Raw genomic sequence first — 19442 nt, 5'->3', positions numbered from 1 at the left:
GTAATTGTATTTGGTTTTCCATTCATCTTTGGTGATTCTTCTTGTTGCTCCTATTTATTTACTTCAGTAAGTGTTAAGGGGAATAGGATTTGGTATAATTGCTTGATACTGATTTTAAATCACAAAACAATGAAAGGAAAGAAGATAGGGTTAAGGAACCATGACATTTATATATTAAGGTTTAATTAATTTATGGAAGACAAGTTTCCTCCGTCTAGCCCAAGTTACCTATGATTGATAATAATTATATATCACAAAAACAACAAGGTAACAAGAAAAACCATGTTAAGAAAATGTATTCTTTATAAAAGCAAAAAAGAATCAATCCAATAGGGCATCATGGAGTCATTCATTTATTTCTTAGTTTATGAAATTATCAAGCTTAGTCATTTGAAATTATACAGATGTGAAGAAAGACCCAACAAAATATGGGTCAACTCATAATAAATAACAGATTAAAAACTTAAAAACCCTCCTCCAAAAGTAAGAGAATTCATATTCAAAATCAGAAGGCATTCAAGCTATTTGGTTGAATACAAAACCTTATGCAAATATAAAGTAGCTACTAAATTTTCATCATGCTTATAGAATGAAAAGAGTGGTTAAGTCATTGCTTGAGAGCAATATAAATATTAAAATAAGCAAAATATAAGTTTGGCCAAAGCTAAGACTGATAACTAACCAAGAAATTTTTAGGTGGAGAAACTTGCTAGTAACTCGTGTGAACTAAACCAGGGAAATGGCAAATGATAAATCAGGTAAACAACTATAAAACATTATCAATAGATATAATCAAAAAGAGGAAAAAGAAAGAAAAACTCAGACTTGGTTGATGGATGAAATGATGTGGGCCAAATCTTGCATTGCTCCTCCCATTCTTCTTTTGACCTAGCAGGATACTTTGCAACCTGGAAATAGTTTTGCAACAAAAACAAAGAACAAAAAATTGAGTTGTTTGGTCCACTATGAGTCATTCGTGCATCAAAGTTATCTACTAAATGAAGCCCTAAAACATGGAGAAACAAAAGATTCCACTTTAATTGTGCTTCATTACAGAACATGGAATTTGTGACAGTTTCAATGTTAGAGGTTGGGAAAAAACGTAAAAATATATATTTGCCTTAAGAGAAAAGTAGAAAAAAAATAGCGTTTGTGAGCTTCATATGATAGTGCATATTTAGAGGTTAGAAAGAACTAAAAGTATTCATTACCAGACATAGAAATGTTATTGTTTCCAAGCAACTACGTGTAGCTCCAATTGATGATAAAAAGAGGAAGAAAGCTAAAACTACGAAAATATACAAAGATGCCTAGTAGATTAAGGGTTAATTACTCTACCGTCTAAATTTGTTCATGGGACTTTTCAATCATATACATTAATTTGCCCTATTATTTCAATCATGGCTATTTGCTAACTGGATAATTAGTAATGCCTATGGACTTGGCTTGCGAAAAATTTCCACTGCCAACAGCTAAAATGGCAAATGCAAAATCAGCAAAAACGCAATAACTTCTCCTGTACTCTTAATACAGATTCATTTCCTGACTCTTTAAGTTGCTGCCTTCATAAATTCTGGAATTTTTGTAAACTTATGCTAGCCTGGTACAATTACTACTCATCAACCGTCCATGGGAAAAAGTGTCACACGTCAAATCTACTAAGACAAAAAATAATGTGCCAATAAGTGTGCAACTATAACTAAAATAAGAGAGAAAATTTAAATATATATAATTATGAAACAATCAAGGTTTAGGCTATATTTGAAAAAAAAAAATCTCAGAAACCTTCGACTATATATAGTTATAAATCTTAGGTAAATAGTTCACCAAGTTGAATTAATTAAAATTGAAGATGTAAAAGAGAAAGCAAGCTCTACTTGACATAGTTAACAGAGGTCTATAACACCAAGTCTTACCAACGTATGCCTTTACATAGAACCAAGAAGAAGTTTTCAGAAGAATATTCTCTAACATAAAGTTGTTATTATGATATTGTCGGGATATTGTCTACTGAGCATAATCTGGCTGGTTCTTAAGCCTGCAGCCATGTTGAGATGATGTTGTCAACTGAATACAATTCGGTCGATCCTTAAGCTGTCCACCCTGTTAGAATATAATACAGTCGGTCCATAAGACGACTGCCCTGTTAAGATGATATCGTTGGCTGAATATAATCTGGTCGGTCCTTAAGTTGGTCACCCTATTAAGATGATATTGTTGGCTGAATATAATCTGACTGGTCATTAAGCTGGTCGCTTTTATTGAGTTGTTCAATTGCATTCTGTATATTCCACTACTATGCATCATATTAAGCCACTCAACCACATTCTGCGCAACATTAAGATACTCGCTCGAGAATGGTAGAGTGCATCATGCTCTCTGGAAATCCCTTTAATAGTAATATATGTTGTGCTAGAATTCTGTTTAGACGATAATAATATAAGTGTCATATGCCCAGTTGTCCCTTTACCTGACCGAGCGTATGATAAGTTACCTAGAGAAGGCCTGCTTCAGGAAAAGTCAATACCCAAATAGTTGGAACAAATAGCTTCACGTCATTTTATACTACCTACTCTATAAAAAATTTAAAATAAAGGTACTGAAGGATCCAATATTCAATGTGTCCTGAGAGGATCAAAATACAAAACCATAACTTGTAATTAAATAAAACACCAATCAATTCCAACTTTAAACGAATAAAGGCACCAAGGCAAATAATAAAAAAGAGAAAAATAGCTAGAACAGCCACTCACTTTTGTTCTAATGGGACATAAATTATAGGCTCTGATAAAAGGTTGAATACCTATTGGAACTGCTTCTGTATCTTTTTCATGTTCATCGGCCAAGCACAAAATGACAGATAGCTCAACTTTTCCTGCAAGAAAGGTCAAGTCTATGTTACATATTGGAATCACTAAGTCACTTTAACCATTTTTAGAAAAAGCACTCATTATGAAAAAGTACAAGTAGTATCAGCTCAGGACACAACTGGAAAACCAATTAACTAAAAGCGTAAAATATGCATTCTAATAGTAAAATTTAGATTAGAAATCAATGGAACTTATTGGGAACTAGACAGAACAATTTCCTAGTGAACTGAAAAAAAAAATTATAGAAATATGAATAAACCATAGTTCTCAATAGTTGCACAAAAGGTTGTCTTATAGGCATCTAGTTATGAGTAGTATCAGGCATTCTAATCAAGATAAATTTAAAACAAAATCAGCACCCACCACAATAATGTATTGAAATATCAATAAATAGCAAAGAGAGCATATGAAACCATCGCATTTACTGAAAAATATTTCCAATATGATCAATGTGTGCTCATCATCTTTCTACCAATAGGACACAACAATTGTTCACAAAATAAAACTTCTTAGCCAGAACATGAAGCTAGAAGACAAAAAAAAGAAAGAGAATAACCTTGGGAAGTTCTTCTTTGCACCCGTTTCACATGACGAAGATTATCAAGTGGACACACTTGATTCAATTGCCTAATCAATGAGGGTGAAAGATAGTAACCATCAAATGAGCAACAACATAATAATTCCAGTGACAATGACTAAAAAGAGAATGCTGACCTCACAATACTATTTGCAAGCTTTGGCTCAATGTTCGAAACTAAAACCTCAACTGAAAGAATAAAATAGGCGAAAGATTTGAAACAAAATCAATGAAGGAATAAACTCCCATTGTTCAGATACACGATGAAAAAACATACATACCAGTATGCACTTCAAGGGAGCTATCTGGCTCATTGTGAATATGTATAATCTCCCATTTCATTGCTTCCAACATATCCCCAAGAGTCTTAAGGTATACTACCCCAAAACTTGCCTTGAGCTATCTGGCTCTAGTTCAAAGGACCAGCATTACTAGAAACAAAGAGTGAGGATCTTCCATGTGCCACTCCCAAATCCAAAATGTTGAAACATTGACTTTGAAGCAATCCAAGCCAAGCAAGGCTAAATACAAAAAACATAAAAAATAATCCACTACACTCATCAAAAATCAAGTATGAATATGAAAACAAGGACAATTTTCTTCACTTAGGCTATGTCTACTTGGAGAGGGAGGCGGGAGAGAATTATTAAACCACCATCCTATAACTTGCTTATGCCTCTCTCATCATATCTTGTGATGAAGGTGTGTAAAAATTTAAAGGAAGCATAAAATAAGAAAACACAAAATAAGAATTATCATATGTTGGCAATGTAGAACACAATATTGTCGTACAAATACATTAGAAATGGATCTTAAACATGAAGAATGAACAGCTTTTTAATACATTGCTCTTAATATATTGGGCAAACGACCTCGAATTGACATAAAAATATCTCCTATGTGTTCTTCTACTTCTCTTGATTATATTCATGCCCTCAAACGTCAATTTGACTCAATATATAGAGAGCAGTGATTTTCGAATATATTCGTGTTCAAAAAATCACTGTTATTAATATATTGGGTTAAATTGATATTTGAGGGCATAGATATGATCAGGAGAAAAAACCAAACACATAAGAACTAATTTCATGTCAATTCAAGCTTGTTTGGTCCATCAACCGATTTTGTCCAAAATCAATTTTTATACCAAAGCAAATCAGTCGACTAATTTTTTTTATCAGTCGACTGATTTGCTCGACATTTTAAAATTTCAATAGAGAGAGAAATCAATTCTACTAGTTAAAAATCAGTCATTTTCAAACAGAAATTGATTCGACTAATTTTTAATTATGGTGGCAAAAGGCGAATACGATCGCCCCAGCACCCCCGCCAACCCGTTCCAGGGCCAACACGGAGGAGAGACTAATTTTTAATTATGGGTAAAACGGAAAGTGGGTATATGATTTGGTCATGTTAAAACTACCCTACACGATTTGGTAATTTCAAACTTTACCTACGCAATTTGGTAAAAAGTTGTTCATTCTTCATTCAGAAGTTTGAATGATTTTTTTTTTTTATTGAAGCGAGAAGATGAACAGGACAAAAGAGTGCAGAGTAATGCTTCAAAATCAAAATTACAAGTAGGTACATTTTCTTGCTAGCAAAAGTTGTTCATCAATAATTGGGCAGAGAGCTTGGCCCATGGGGCGGAAGTGGCACGACCCGTGATCGCGTCGTGCCCAGGGAAAATGAACCACGTCCATCATAACTCGATAGCCGCAATGGAGCCCAATTCCAACATGGGCCCAAAGCATTGTCGCGACTAAGTCGTCCTCCGTCCGTTGCGCATTTTTGCGACCCAATTTAGCGTTGGTTTCTCTCTCGCCGAAACCATCGCCGTCGTTCTCAAGATCGCGAACCTTTCCTGATGCTCGTTCTCATGGTCAATTTCTCACAAAATATCTACCAAGGCGTCTCAAGCTCCAACCCTCAAGCTCCAAATCCATAGTCATTCAAACATGTTAGAGCTCCACAACCATCACAGTTTCTCTGATCAGCCGCTCGGGTGCACTAATTTTAGAGCCCGTGTCTTTTGTTGTTGCTGTTGTTGAGTGGTCTTTTGATGGAGTGCTCTTACATGATTCTTCAATTGAGTTTTTCATTTTTATCATGAATTCTTTGATTATTTTTAACGACGAGTTGAATGTTCACATAATCTCAGAAATCCATTTCTCGGGCTTATTTTTAGATTTTTTTTTTTTCTAGAAGGATATGTAAGCAATGGAGACAAGTTTCAGGATGTTGTGATGTTGGTTTGTATCCATTAACAATTTCCAGGATTGGTGCCCGTGAAAAATTTGAACTTTAGGATCTTGCTTTACACAAATGATTTTTGCATTGTAAAAGATTGTAATTCATATATGAAAAACTCAATAGCTCCAGTAAATAAAACTATGGAACTACAATCTTTCTATATGTCAGCCAAGATTTGTTTAGATGACATTTTTATATGAACTGCTAGCTGCAGTTTTGGAAGCTAGTTCAATTTGATACTGAAAATCAATCATTAATCAACAAGGGAGCTAGGACTATCCGTATATTCTCAATTACAGAAACTGTAAAGATTATGCATTCCAAACGTTATTTTTAGTTTAACTGGTTTTCTTCTAGTTACAGTTCCACTTAACTATTCTCTGTGATTCCATTAGATATTATTCATGTGGACAAGTGAAAACACCTTAAATGATAGCTGGCTTGATGCAAAACACTCTAATTGAAACACTACTGTAGTGTTTTCATTAAGTTACTCTCTCTGCTAGGAAATAATCAAATAATTAGCCACTAATTGCTTGAATGGTTACCATCTGGCATGTAATGTTGGCAGAGCATAAGGAGAGGATAAGAACATGACTTTTATCAGGGAAAATTTTTAATGCTTGTGTATACCTTTCAAATTTCAACACTGATCTTATACTTTATTCTAATCTTAGGTTTGGCTAAGTGGTGGATAGGGTTGGCAGTATACTGCATCTACTACTAATTTAGACACTAATTATACCAAATTTTGCAGAAGGAAATTATTCATTTCAGAGAAAGCATGATTTCAGTAGCCATAACATGGTTGTTGTAGCATTTTTATACCAATGGCTTGAACTATGCTGGATCAGGAATATTGAGCCATATAGCCATCATCATTTGAGTAGACAAAACTATTATACAGAGAGTATACTAGTTTGCACCAGTGACCAAAATAATGTCATTTCATTTGTTTGTTTTTTTAATCAAATTTCCTCACCAAATTCCTCACCATGTTCCTTCACTAGAAAATTTTGAATTTCTAATATTGTGATTCTTTCATCTTTTTCCTAATGTATTTGTACTACAATATTGTTTTCTACATTGCCAACATATTATAATTCTTATTTTGTGTTTTCTTATTTTATGCTTCCTATAAATTTTTACACACCTTCATCACAAGAGATGATGAGAGAGGGGCATGAACAAGTTAAAGGACGGTGGTTTAGTAATTCTCTCCCATCTCCCTCTCCAAGTAGACATAGCCTAAGTGAAGAAAATTGTCCTTGTCAGTTAGTGTATATGTCAGAAGTTCTATACAAAATAAAGTTCTATATGCATGACACGTTGGAAATTCCGCCAAGTGATTCAAAGAGTCAGTCTAACGGATCAGTCAAAAAATGGACAAATTTGGTTAATTGATCAACGATCACCTAAATCGAATTATGCACTCTCCAAAGTCCATCACACATGCTCTAAATAGATCCCCCCAGAATGATATGCCTCGTCTGTCCATCCATCTGAGGGTGACATGCTGCACTGTAACTAGAGATGGAGTTGATGAAACCAAAAAACATAAGAACTTCTTGAATACTAGCTAAATGTCATCCATAAAGTCACACAAATTTCAACAATAGAAGTTCTGACCACCATCAAGTTACACACTGTTTCTATCCTTGATAGCAATTTCACTAGCAAGGACCTGTTCAACAAACTGAAGTTAAAACAAAATAAGGATTCTAACCTCTCAGTTGTCATTCATGGGGAGTGACTAAGGCTAAAGGATCTATTGAAGTACCTACTACTAAGAACCAAGGTATAAGGCCTAGTATTCCATTAACAAAATTTGATTAAATACTAGGAACTGAATAGTTTAGCACGTAGAATCTCATCCTATTAGATGTCAATACCATAAGAATGGAATTCACTAAACAAGGAAGACAAGTCAAATTGCAAGTAAGACGAAGTTAACAACCTTTAAAGAAATATAACATGAATAATCAAAGGAATACTTCAACAAAAGAGCTTGAACACCTACTTGAGAGCAAGGAGGATTAACACTAAACAGAAGACTCATAGAAGGAATAGGCCAAGCACTAGATGAGGACCTAAACCACATGGTTGAGAATGAGCATAATTTTTATGATGTGAGATATGAGCTTTGAATCAGTTGAGGACCCCACAAATAGGGAATTGGTAAGACCATCAAATCCAAAAATAAAAACTCAATAATGAAACAAATCAGCAATCAGAATTCTGTTAAGATCGAATGGAAAAATTTCTCTATAAAATGTCACAATGATAGAAAAGAAATTAGACACTAATAAATGCACTCAATTCTCTCATCTCTGTTAGAGTCCTCCCCTACCTTATCTCTCTGTCAACTTTATACATGCACCAGCACCATTGCACCATTGCAACTCATCTAAACTAATCACCCATAGCTATTTCTTTAAATGTATATATATCGCTCACTTCCCTCCTCCAAACCGACCCAATGACATGGTAAATCTAATCCCACTAGTTGTTAGTCCAGATCATATCTAATGATGTACCATACTAAATGAATGCACGCGAACAAACCTTAGAATACTATTGTCACACAGGGAAAAAAAAGTTTCCGAACTTCATCCATCATCCTCATAAAGATACTAGGAGCAATCAAAAATCCAAAGGGTATAACTAACCACATATAAAGTCAATCTTGTGTCTTAAAGGCAATTTTCCATTTTTAAAATCAGGCATAAAAAATCTTGTGAAAGAAAATATGACACAATTTCCTAATCCAATTAATCTTATATATGATAAACATGAGAATGCAATGGAGCCTTAGTGCAAGGGTAAAATTATTACCGTATGACCTTGTCATCACGTGTTCGTTACGAAAACAACCTGCGTACAATAAATCCAATGTGGTCTGACCCTCTCCGAGACCCCGTATTGGAGGGAGCTTCACACACTAGACTAACTTGAAAATAAAAAAATTACAAAAATATCTCTACTAAACCACTAAATAATAACTAAAACATGTGTACTCCTATCAATGGATATGTGTATGTATGTGTGTCATTCACATTAGAGATGACAATGGATAGGATTTGGATAGGATTTGATATCTTCCGTACTCATCCCCATTTATTGTATCCATCCCCATACCCATCCCCATATCCATCGGGTATTTAACTTTCATACTCATCTCCATACCCCTTGGAGGATCGGGTATCCATATCCTACCCATCATCCTATTACTATCTACCGTTCTCTTTTTTTTGTAAAAAAAAAAAATAAATTATTTCAATGTACTTATTTGCTCTTCCTCATCTCGCGCTCCTTCAGTCGGGTGAGTATTTCTCGTCGAAAAGGAGATGAGATACGTGTTGGTGACTGAATAAAGAGGCAAACTAAGTTTTTTTCCGAGATGGAAAGCGAGTAAAGTGTTTTCTTTCCCAATAACAAATGAGGCTTATATATATATATATATATATATAGGATTTTATCACATCTGCCTCCATACCCATATTCGATTATATATATATATATATATAGGATTTTATCACATCGGGTCTAAAATTTTCCTCCATATCCTTCTCCATTCGGGTCGGATGTTGGATTCCCCGTCGGATTTAGAGGAAATTGTCATCCCTAATACACATCTTATATACAAAGAAATGAAATAATGTGGTATATATTACTTGTAACTATGTTTACTAGTTGACACGACTCTAGCTGATTCTTAGGTTATGATCATCTATTTTTTTTCTTTAAAAAAGATTCAATCAATTTATGCTTGGTACGATCATATTGAATTGGATTATGACACAAGGTAGCAATTTTGATAATTGCTTTATTGTCATAAGGTAGCAATTTTGATAATTGCTTTATTGTCATAATGTAGCAACACATACTCCTTTAAAAGATGATAACAAACTTATTGTCATTCCACTATCTCTCTGTATTCTTGACCTATAAATGACATTTTTTTCTTCAACTTACAAGATTTCCACCCATGAAAGCATAATATCCGGAAGTAGATATTTTACCATTACAATATTTTGTCCCATCATTGTTAAGTCAAAACCTATTTATCCATAAAATTCCATTATCAAAGGAAACAAATGTCAAATTTATCATCCTGTTATCCAACCGCAACTAACCAGATTTATCAAAATCGCACACAAGGTACACTCAAGCTCACTGGCCCCAAGTTTATATATGATCACCAACTGGAAATCACCAAATCTGAAAATATCATCCACATGCTACTCCACATGTTACTATCAACTACAACTCTTAATAATCAAACCAGCAAAATCAAATATTCACTAATAGTCCATCAGAAAGCAACATATCACAAAAATTAGTCAAACCCAATTCATTCTCAACATCAATCAAACTTATTAACTAGCTTCCTGAGCAATGAATAGAGTAAAAGGAAGTCATCCAGCATAGAACAACTACCAACTAAAGGGACTATACCTTATGGGGAAGTTTGTTGCGGCATATTTTTAGTGAGACAAACCCTATCATACACTCACAAGTCTAGCTTCCGAGTGACCAACTCTGATCATTAGTTACTATCAAGATGTAAAACTATATCACCCTCCTACCAAAGGAGTTATTGATCCATCCTTTTTACAAAAAAAGTATCGGAGTCATGCCTGAAAATATCTCAATCACGAACTCCACTAGTCCTAGGGAGTTCATCTAGAAACATATCTAGGTATTCTCGAACTATACAAACATCGGAGCAAAGTGACGTACTATCCTTGTTAAATCTCATTAACAATAGTAAATACCTTCGACATCATGAGATAGTAATTACTTGGCTTATATTGCCGAAACAAAATATTCCTTCATCGTTAGTCTCAACGAATTTTAAAGATAATCAGTCCGGGAGTTGCATGGTTACTACTTGTTCAATAGTCTAACTGTAGTATGACAAATGACTCATTCACGTCTAGAATGATGTCAAATTCCATCATTTTTCCAAACTTGTAGCTCAATAGTCAGGGTGTGACTACCAAGGTCTAAAGGATAACTCTTATCTTCTTGGCTAGATGTTAGTATCTAATATGAAGGCATCACTACAACTCTCGTACTCTTGCCCATATATGTTTTCCGACAAGTGTCGACAAGGAGTCAAACATTATGGTCCATATATAGGCTTCAAGACCTTGGATGAATGAGCATGTGGTTAAAATTTTGGGCTACTTGGTGGGGCAATGTTAGGCGAGTCAACTAACCATTATCTTGCAATCCATTATACTACAGTTGCTCAACTTAAGGTTCAGGAACATCTGACGGCAAGTTATAGAACAGGAGGCAGAAAAGTACTATCTCTCTAAAGCCTCTCGAAATCATCAACAAGTGATGACGGCCTGATCCCGTAGATGATATGCAACTAGTTCAGCCTTATCTGAGTCAATGCAAGTTTTATACTCGAATGTGCCTTCCGAGTTATCTAATTAGTCGGAATCTTCATAAAACAAAGTAAATAAGTCCTTTGCTAACGGGGGCAACAATAATATGCATGCTCTATCCTTCACCCAGCTAGTAGTAGCAGGGCTTGGTATCGTTGATGGTATTCTTTGAGATTGTAATCCATGATCTCCAACAATAGTTGACGGTTTAGACCCTCGCTTTCCGACTTGGTATCAGTCGACGCTTTAGAAGAATCTACATTTTCTGTATCAGGGCCAGGTCCTACAATGTCAACTGATCACTTTTGTAGTCGACTTCAACCATGATTGCAAGTGTGAACTATCTCACTAAGTGTCATTATGCTAAATCAAGTCAGTAAGTAGCCAATAGTATGCATGCTCTATCCTTCACCCAGCTAGTAGTAGCAGGGGTTGGTATCATTGATGGTATTCTTTGAGATTGTAATCCATGATCTCCAACAATGGTTGACGGTTTGGTTGACGGTTTAGACCCTTGCTTTCTGACTCGGCATCAGTCGGCGCTTTAGAAGAATCTACATTTTCTGTATCAGGGTCAGGTCCTGCAATGTCAACCGATCACTTTCATGGTCGACTTCGACCATGATTGCAAGTGTGAACTATCTCACTAAGTGTCATCATGCTAAATCTAGTCAGTAAGTACACAATAGACATTCAACTGGTCTAACCGTAAACTAAACAAAGTAGTGAATCCAAAAGGTATAACAACACTAGAGATATACCTTACTTCCTATAGCTTGAAGATGTTCTACCGCTGCAAAACTCAAAAAATTACATCGAGAAAACAGACCACGAACTCTAAAACACAAAAATAGGTTTCTCAAACCTAGCTCTGATACCAATAAATTGTCACACCCCGGAGGTGTACTTGTCCGACGAAACAGACGGTAATCCCTTTGGCAATATTTGATACAACCTAGTATATGACCACAAAATAGGAATAAATCAACAACAGAAGTTAAAGATAACCAACTACACAAAAAAGAGATATACCATATCCACTCCAATAAAAAATCGACATGGTTGTGTACCGGTACAACTTAACATAACAAGTACCATAACAGAATAAAAGAACACCACAAGACTAAAATCCACACTCAAGTTAGTTATTACATAAACATATTCGGAAAACCAAAAATGCAAGAAAAAGCAATAGTGGATAAAACTCTCGATACGAAGTGGGATTGAATCTACAAGCGACTTCATATATCCTCTATCTACTTCCTAGGGAGATAAAATATACATGGGGTGATGAGTCCAAATGACTCAGCGGGTAATAGAGAAGAGATAGTGCATGATCAACATAATGTAAGAGTTCGAGTGGTATACAATCTCAAAGGAAAATACTCACCATCTAAAGATATCACATGAATACATCTACTATAGTTCCCTCGGGACAGACAAGTAGCTAGAACATGGTGGTGTTGCCACCATGAAGTCTGGGGGTCAAATCTAGCTAGTTTCGGGTGCATGCCCTCCCCCACGAGCTATTCAACTGCCCAAGGCTAGTAGCCACCCGTGATTTATCTCTTGGCCTGGACGAGCTAGCTAAGGTGATGGGGGTGAGCGAATAGCCTTTTGCCACCATGAATACATCTACTATATATTAATCTACTCAACTGTAAATGATACCATAAGCAGTGCCAGGAAAAGATCAACATGAGTACTGCTTAGCCTAAGCATGTGTCAACACAAATAACAACAATATATCATTATATGTGAGAGCAATGTTTCATCACAAGAAAGTATAAGTAACCTAGATACTTAGCTATATAGCTATGGACTGCGAGAGAATGCTCTACCACTGATATTTATGGGCAGTCTGAAATGTCAAGGTTCCTGTCTGCGGAAAAACACACTACCACGGATACCCGTGGCAGACGGGATGTAACTATCTAGCTACGGACTGCGGGAGAACACTCTACCATGGATACATGTGGGCAGCCCAAGGTATCACAACCCAAAATGACAATGTAGCAAACATATTGCCATCCTAAGCAATATACATATCCTGATCACACTCTCAACCACAAATGGGAGACATGGTCAACAGGAAACAAACAATGCAAGTGTTACTTAAATGGTAACCAATCACATAAGTATAGGAACTCTAAGCATCAATACACAATCAATACTAATAGGATAGGCTATCATCAGCACATGCCACACGCGTGTGGACTACTAGTAGGATATGCAAAGCTATAATGACAAGCATCATACACACCATACATGTGCGTACATTACATGATATGCATAACCAAACATAAACATCATCCTATTGTACACACCACACATGTGCGTACACTACATGATATGCATAACCAAACATAAAAGCATTCTATTGTACACACCATACACATGCATACACTACATGAAATGAATAGCAAAGATGAGACTACATGAATATAACTGATCAACTCAAAGATCAAGCAAAGCAAGTATCAACTAAGGAAGAAATGGAATAGAGTCAAGGTAAATGCAATTTACCATCCAACGTAACAATCATGCACCAAGGTCGAATAACTAATGAAAGCAAGGGAAGAAAATACTCGCCTCAAAATGTAGATCGTCCAGAACTGTCTCCACGTTGGAACACTTGTCTCAACTCAGAATCCTGCAACACAGAACACATGTTATAGCGATGCTCCACCGTACATCGAGTAACTAAACCTACTCCTAATTCGATTAGGACACCCTAAATAAATCCAATTGCTCATTAATCCTTTAACTAGTTAGTTAACCATACTAACAATGATTAATTAGCTAAATAGAATGAATAGGACTAATTAGGTAAAGGAATTTGTTACCCTATGCTTTCCTTCTTCTTCCTCTACTTCAGCGGAGGTCCAGCAGGGGCGATTATGTTGACAGAGCAATGGCTGGGCTCGGCACTGACGAAGGGTGACAGTACTCAGGGTGACCGGCGCTCTAGCAATGGCAGGCGGCGTCGAGTGCGCTGGGTGCTTCAACAGCACGAGGGAAGGGCAACAGCAACTCTTCGGGACGGTGGCTGGCCTTCAGGGGTGCTCACGGCCGGCAGTGATAGGGTCGGCCGACGTCCACGAAGAGAGACGGAGGTCGAGGGGAGAGAGGCGACGCGACGGCAGTGGCTGCGGCGTCGCCTGCGGCCTCACGCGAATAGGTGCAGCGGCGCCGGGGCAATCGGGGTGGCGGCGCGCGTGGAGTAGGGCTCGGGACACCGGCGTCTCAGGTGGACAGCAGCGACGGCCGGCGACGTCGGAGGCGGGGCGAGGTCCTGAGAGCGAGAAAGAGGAGAGGGGGGGGCGGCCGGGGGGGGGACGCGAGATTGAGTGGGCGGAATCTAAGGTTAATAAATAAAAATGAATTTTAAAAATTAAATATTTCTCCATTTTAATAGATATCTAAAAGAGGCTCCCTTATATGGGGGCGGATCTCCTGGACCAACAATCCCTGGTCCCTCCCTGGACCAGAAACTTCGTATAAAACTGGGATCCTCGCGTGCAAATCATGTGCACACGCCAGCGCCAAAAGCCTCGAAAGCCCTAGCCTCCTCGCGAACTCTCCTCCCTCCAGCGTCGCCTCCCTCCCTCCAGTGCCGGCCTCCAGCGCCCCTGGCGACCAGCCTCGTCGAATCCGGCCTCCCTCCCGCTCCCTCCCTCCAGCGCCGTCCTCCAGCGCCCAAAAACCCCAAAAGTCCTAGCCCTCGCGAGGCGAACTCCTCCCTCCAACCCTCCCACGACCTCGAGCGCAGCGCCGCTTCCTTACCGTTGCCTCCCTCGTCGCCTGCGGCCTCCCTCCAGCGCTGACCTCCAGATCCGTCTCCAGTGTCGGCCGTCTCCAGCGCCGGGGGTGCTGCTCTTCTCTGATGGTGGCATGGTTCCTGTTGATGCTACGTTCATGTTGGCCGACTGAGAAGGACATCTGTCCTTGCATTGGTTAGAGATGGCCATGAGCAGCTGTTCAAGGACTGATCTATGCCGTTCTGTGCTAGGCAGCACAAGTTGACACCCTTGTGAAACTGCTGTGATCTGGGACTGAAATTGGTTTTGAACCTGTATTTTAAACTGTTTATATGTTGTTCTTATACTTTTTGAAGTTCATGCCCCTGCTCAATCGAGCACATGCATCCTTGTATAATGGGTCTTTAGCACCCTATAGGTGTCTAATATCTGTAATAACAGCAAAATCTACAACATACAGAATGTCATTAGGAACGATGTAATGGTCTGAAGAAAAAAGAGAAAATCATTCTGCTGTGAAACAGTATATTTCTTCTGTAGTAAGTTGGTATGGTTATATAGCGTGTGCTGCTATGATTGATTTGAAAATAGTTTCCTGGTATAATCAGCATGATTCAGTATTTTTAGTCTTTGTTTGCAATCATATTTCTGAGGATTGTGTTTCTTGCAACCATATGAGCGTGGTTTCTATTATTTCTTCCTGAGTTTCTTTCACTAACCACTAGAAGTATTTATTTGAATGTTCCAAATGTTGAATATCAATCTACTCGTGTTCAGCAAAAAAAAAGACATTCCTCAATGCTTCGATGGGTGCCTTGTTTCATGACCACTTTTTTGCAATTTTACCAGCATCTTTCTGGTAAATTATACGTTGATGAGTTCAGCAGCAGTTGTTTTAAGTAGAACAAATGTTATGTTCAGCTTTCAAGATGTTTCTTTGCTTATGGATTAGATTGTTGGTACTATCACTTTGAACTAAGGCATGCACATCAGAAAGTTTAATCAGAAAATTTATTCTCCATTTGTAACTTAAAAATAAACTCATTCATTGCAACAATTATTGATCTTAAGAGTATTAATGACTCATCTGAATCCACTTTGTCCTTGAAAGTTGGCAAATGAGTGTAAGAATAACACGAACAATGCCACAAGCAGCTCAAAACAAGCAAAATTTCGTAACTAAATTTTGTATTAATGATTCATCTAAATTCTGTAACTTGATAAGCAAAATTTTACAAGTTGTTTGTCCAACCTACCAGCTCAAAACAAAAACAAAAAAAAATGACAAAACCAGCCACAGGGAATTTGCTAGCTAAGTAAATTAAACTGTAGCTTCTCAGAAGTGGACAAATCCAGCTGAATGCCATCCGAACATAAACTGTAGTTTCTCAGAAGTGGACAAATCCAGCCAAATGCCATCACAATACCTGTCATATATCACCTGCTACTAGCTGAGCAAAACCAGTCGAACTTTAGTTTAACACTAAACAAGTACACTCAAATCAACATGAACTTTAGTTTACCACTAAAGAAGTTTTCACAAAATCCAGCCCATCAAAAATTACACTGCTTCCAAATTTAACAAAAACCTACAAAATACACAATACTTGAAATTATAGCATTACATACACACTTTAATCACCAAACCCAAGCAAAAAAACCACTATACCTTTTGTAGCATTATTCCAAGTAATTTGTCGGAAAATTACCAAGATGAGATGGTTGATGCACCTATGACATAATAGTATCAAGTGTATTATCAAGTGTATTATCAAGTGTATACTCAACTATAAACTATTTAAAAAACCAAGCTAATTTCCTAAATGGTATAATCAGCTAACTATAGCATTAGTGAAAGCAATTCAAGTTGTAATCAGTGCAGCAATGACAAATGCAGATAACTAAACATAGTGAATCATGCTGATTATACCAAGAAACTATTTTCAAATCAATCATAGCAGCACACACTATATAGCCATACCAACTTACTACAAAAGAAACATACTGTTTCACAGCAGAATGGTTTTCTCTTTTTTCTTCAGACCATTACATCTTTCCTACATAAGATGGCATTCTGTATGTTGTAGATTTTGCTGTTATTACAGATATTAGACACCAATAGGGTGCTAAAGACCCATTATACAAGGATGCATGTGCTCGATTGAGCAGGGGCATGAACTTCAAAAAGTATAAGAACAACATATAAACAGTTTAAAATACAGGTTCCAAAACCAATTTCAGTCCCAGATCACAGCAGTTTCACAAGGGTGTCAACTTGTGCTGCCTAGCACAGAACGGCATAGATCAGTCCTTGAACAGCTGCTCATGGCCATCTCTAACCAATGCAAGGACAGATGTCCTTCTCAGTCGGCCAACATGAACGTAGCATCAACAGGAACCATGCCACCATCAGAGAAGAGCAGCACCCCCGGCGCTGGAGACGGTCGGCACTGGAGACGGATCTGGAGGTCAGCGCTGGAGGGAGGCCGCAGGCGACGAGGGAGGCAACGGTAAGGAAGCGGCGCTGCGCTCGAGGTCGTGGGAGGGTTGGAGGGAGGAGTTCGCCTCGCGAGGGCTAGGACTTTTGGGGTTTTTGGGCGCTGGAGGACGGCGCTGGAGGGAGGGAGCGGGAGGGAGGCCGGATTCGACGAGGGTGGTCGCCAGGGGCGTTGGAGGCCGGCACTGGAGGGAGGGAGGCGACGCTGGAGGGAGGAGAGTTCGCGAGGAGGCTAGGGCTTTCGAGGCTTTTGGTGGCGTGTGCACATGATTTGCACGTGAGGATCCCAGTTTTATACGAAGTTTCTGGTCCAGGGAGGGACCAGGGATTGTTGGTCCAGGAGATCCGCCCCCTTAATCATATAAAATATAAAATAACTCATATAAAATCTATTAAAAATTCTAAATTTTTTTAAAAAATCTATAAGATAATTTCTTAGTTGACTCTCATTTATTTAATTATCATATCTCATATATTCAATTAATCTCCTATACTGGTAACATATCAATGAGAAGAAACTCTATTTTACCATTAACCATGAATTCATCTCATTATTTGTTGTTCCATCGTTATTCATCAATTTTTACTCCATCCTTCTGGGCACTTCAAAATCATGTTTTATACAAATCATAATTTCGAATCAGTTTTAAAAAACACCGTCATTTTCTTTTTTCATATAGTGAACTCATCCTCAAACTTAGGTGAGTGGATGTTTGATTCGGTCATTACTTGATCCCCTCTTTATTGTTATACAGTCCTCAACTACTCCTAGCGATTCAGACTCTTATACCAAATGTTAGTACAGCAAAAGTAGTTTGGATCACTAGAGGGGAGGGGTGAATAACGTACCTATAGTTAAAAATAATATATTTCTCTTACTAACGAACTAGCAAGGACACATATTAATTGGAAAATAATATAAACATAAAAAGGAAGAGGTCGAATTTACTTGGCTTACAACTAGAAGGTTACTAGTTAAAGACTATAAAAAACTCCACTAAAATCTCCTTCTTTAAACACAAGTTAGAGACGAAGAAGTCCCTTATAACAATTTTGTACAAGACTAAATTGGAGAACTAAAAATAAGTTAAATTAAATGAGTGTGTTGTTTCAACTTTGAGCTTTAGCCTTCTTTTTATAGCCTTCGTTTTCAATTTGACATTTTACTAATGTGTCACTTTTTGGACGCTTGGACTCGTCGACCTCTATCCACTTTGGCAACAGTCCCCTAATGACTCTAAATGACTCCTCGCTCTCCAAGCTCTTGGAAGTAATTCGAGCGCTTGGAATATGCTAACATGGGCATCGTCCTAATCCGTTTCGGCAACGGCTCCTACTAATGTGGGCATGACATCCGAATGCTTACTATTCGGGCACCTAAAAGTGATCTGAGCGCCTAGAATGGTCAATTATGGACTTGACCATTTTCTTCTCCAGTCGTCTAGGTGATTGTTTGATCACCTAGAATTGAGCTCACCCCAACTCAATTCCATTCTTCTCTTCGAGCAGACAACCTTTAGGCTCTCGTCCCTTGAATGTATCCCTGGCATTCTTCTCACTTCACCGAAGTACTATTCCTCAATTTTTCGTCTCTCGAATGCACTAAGCTCGTCATCTCCTTCTCATGTCATCCTTCATCACCGCTTATATCTTCTGTCATCTTGGATGTTTGTGTGCTTTCCTAAGTACCTATACACTTAGACACACAAGTGAAATCCACAAGATCTAACTTAATCTTGTTGAACTCATATCAAAACAGTGGCTTAACCACTTGGGGTACTTACATGTGGAGCCACCTTGGAGGGGTTGTTAAAGTGACGATTTTTTATTTTTTGCTCCAATTCGGATGAGAAGTTGCTCCAATGGGTCTCAGGTTCGAATAACAGCGGCATTGTGGAGCTGCCCCATGCAGGCAACCCCCTCACCTAGGAGATCGTCTGGCAAACCAAAATATCCTATGTGATTTATCTCTCTTCACATGTTATGGGGTCGATAGTGGAAGGACGTATGAAGTGAGTGTAATTACATTTAGTTCCAATGAATACGTAATTAGGGTCTCTTGGGGCATAACATACGTCTGTG

At 37.8% G+C, this 19442-nt stretch overlaps 1 protein-coding gene across 3 annotated transcripts in view; it reads right to left on the bottom strand.

Annotated features, from left to right (window-relative positions):
* LOC122029346 (tRNA-specific adenosine deaminase TAD3-like) overlaps positions 1-19442 on the bottom strand; it is a 78132-nt gene that overhangs the window by 7354 nt on the left and 51336 nt on the right. Inside the window, exons 1-6 of one of the 3 annotated variants that reach the window (XM_042588293.1) lie at positions 11864-11880; positions 3729-3968; positions 3585-3636; positions 3427-3497; positions 2754-2875; positions 826-908 (exon numbers count right to left, since the gene is read on the bottom strand). In XM_042588293.1, the coding sequence (XP_042444227.1) occupies positions 826-908; positions 2754-2875; positions 3427-3497; positions 3585-3636; positions 3729-3801 (401 nt within the window). In that variant the 5' untranslated portion in view covers positions 3802-3968; positions 11864-11880. Of the gene's footprint in view, positions 1-825; positions 909-2753; positions 2876-3426; positions 3498-3584; positions 3637-3728; positions 3969-7115; positions 7511-11863; positions 11881-19442 lie in introns of those variants that run through there. The other 2 variants (XM_042588292.1, XM_042588295.1) reach the window with 2 other exon arrangements.

This window comes from Zingiber officinale, chromosome 10B (assembly GCF_018446385.1).
Source record: "Zingiber officinale cultivar Zhangliang chromosome 10B, Zo_v1.1, whole genome shotgun sequence".
Taxonomy (NCBI): Eukaryota; Viridiplantae; Streptophyta; class Magnoliopsida; order Zingiberales; family Zingiberaceae; genus Zingiber; species Zingiber officinale.
This window is presented reverse-complemented; position numbering and strand designations above follow the sequence as displayed.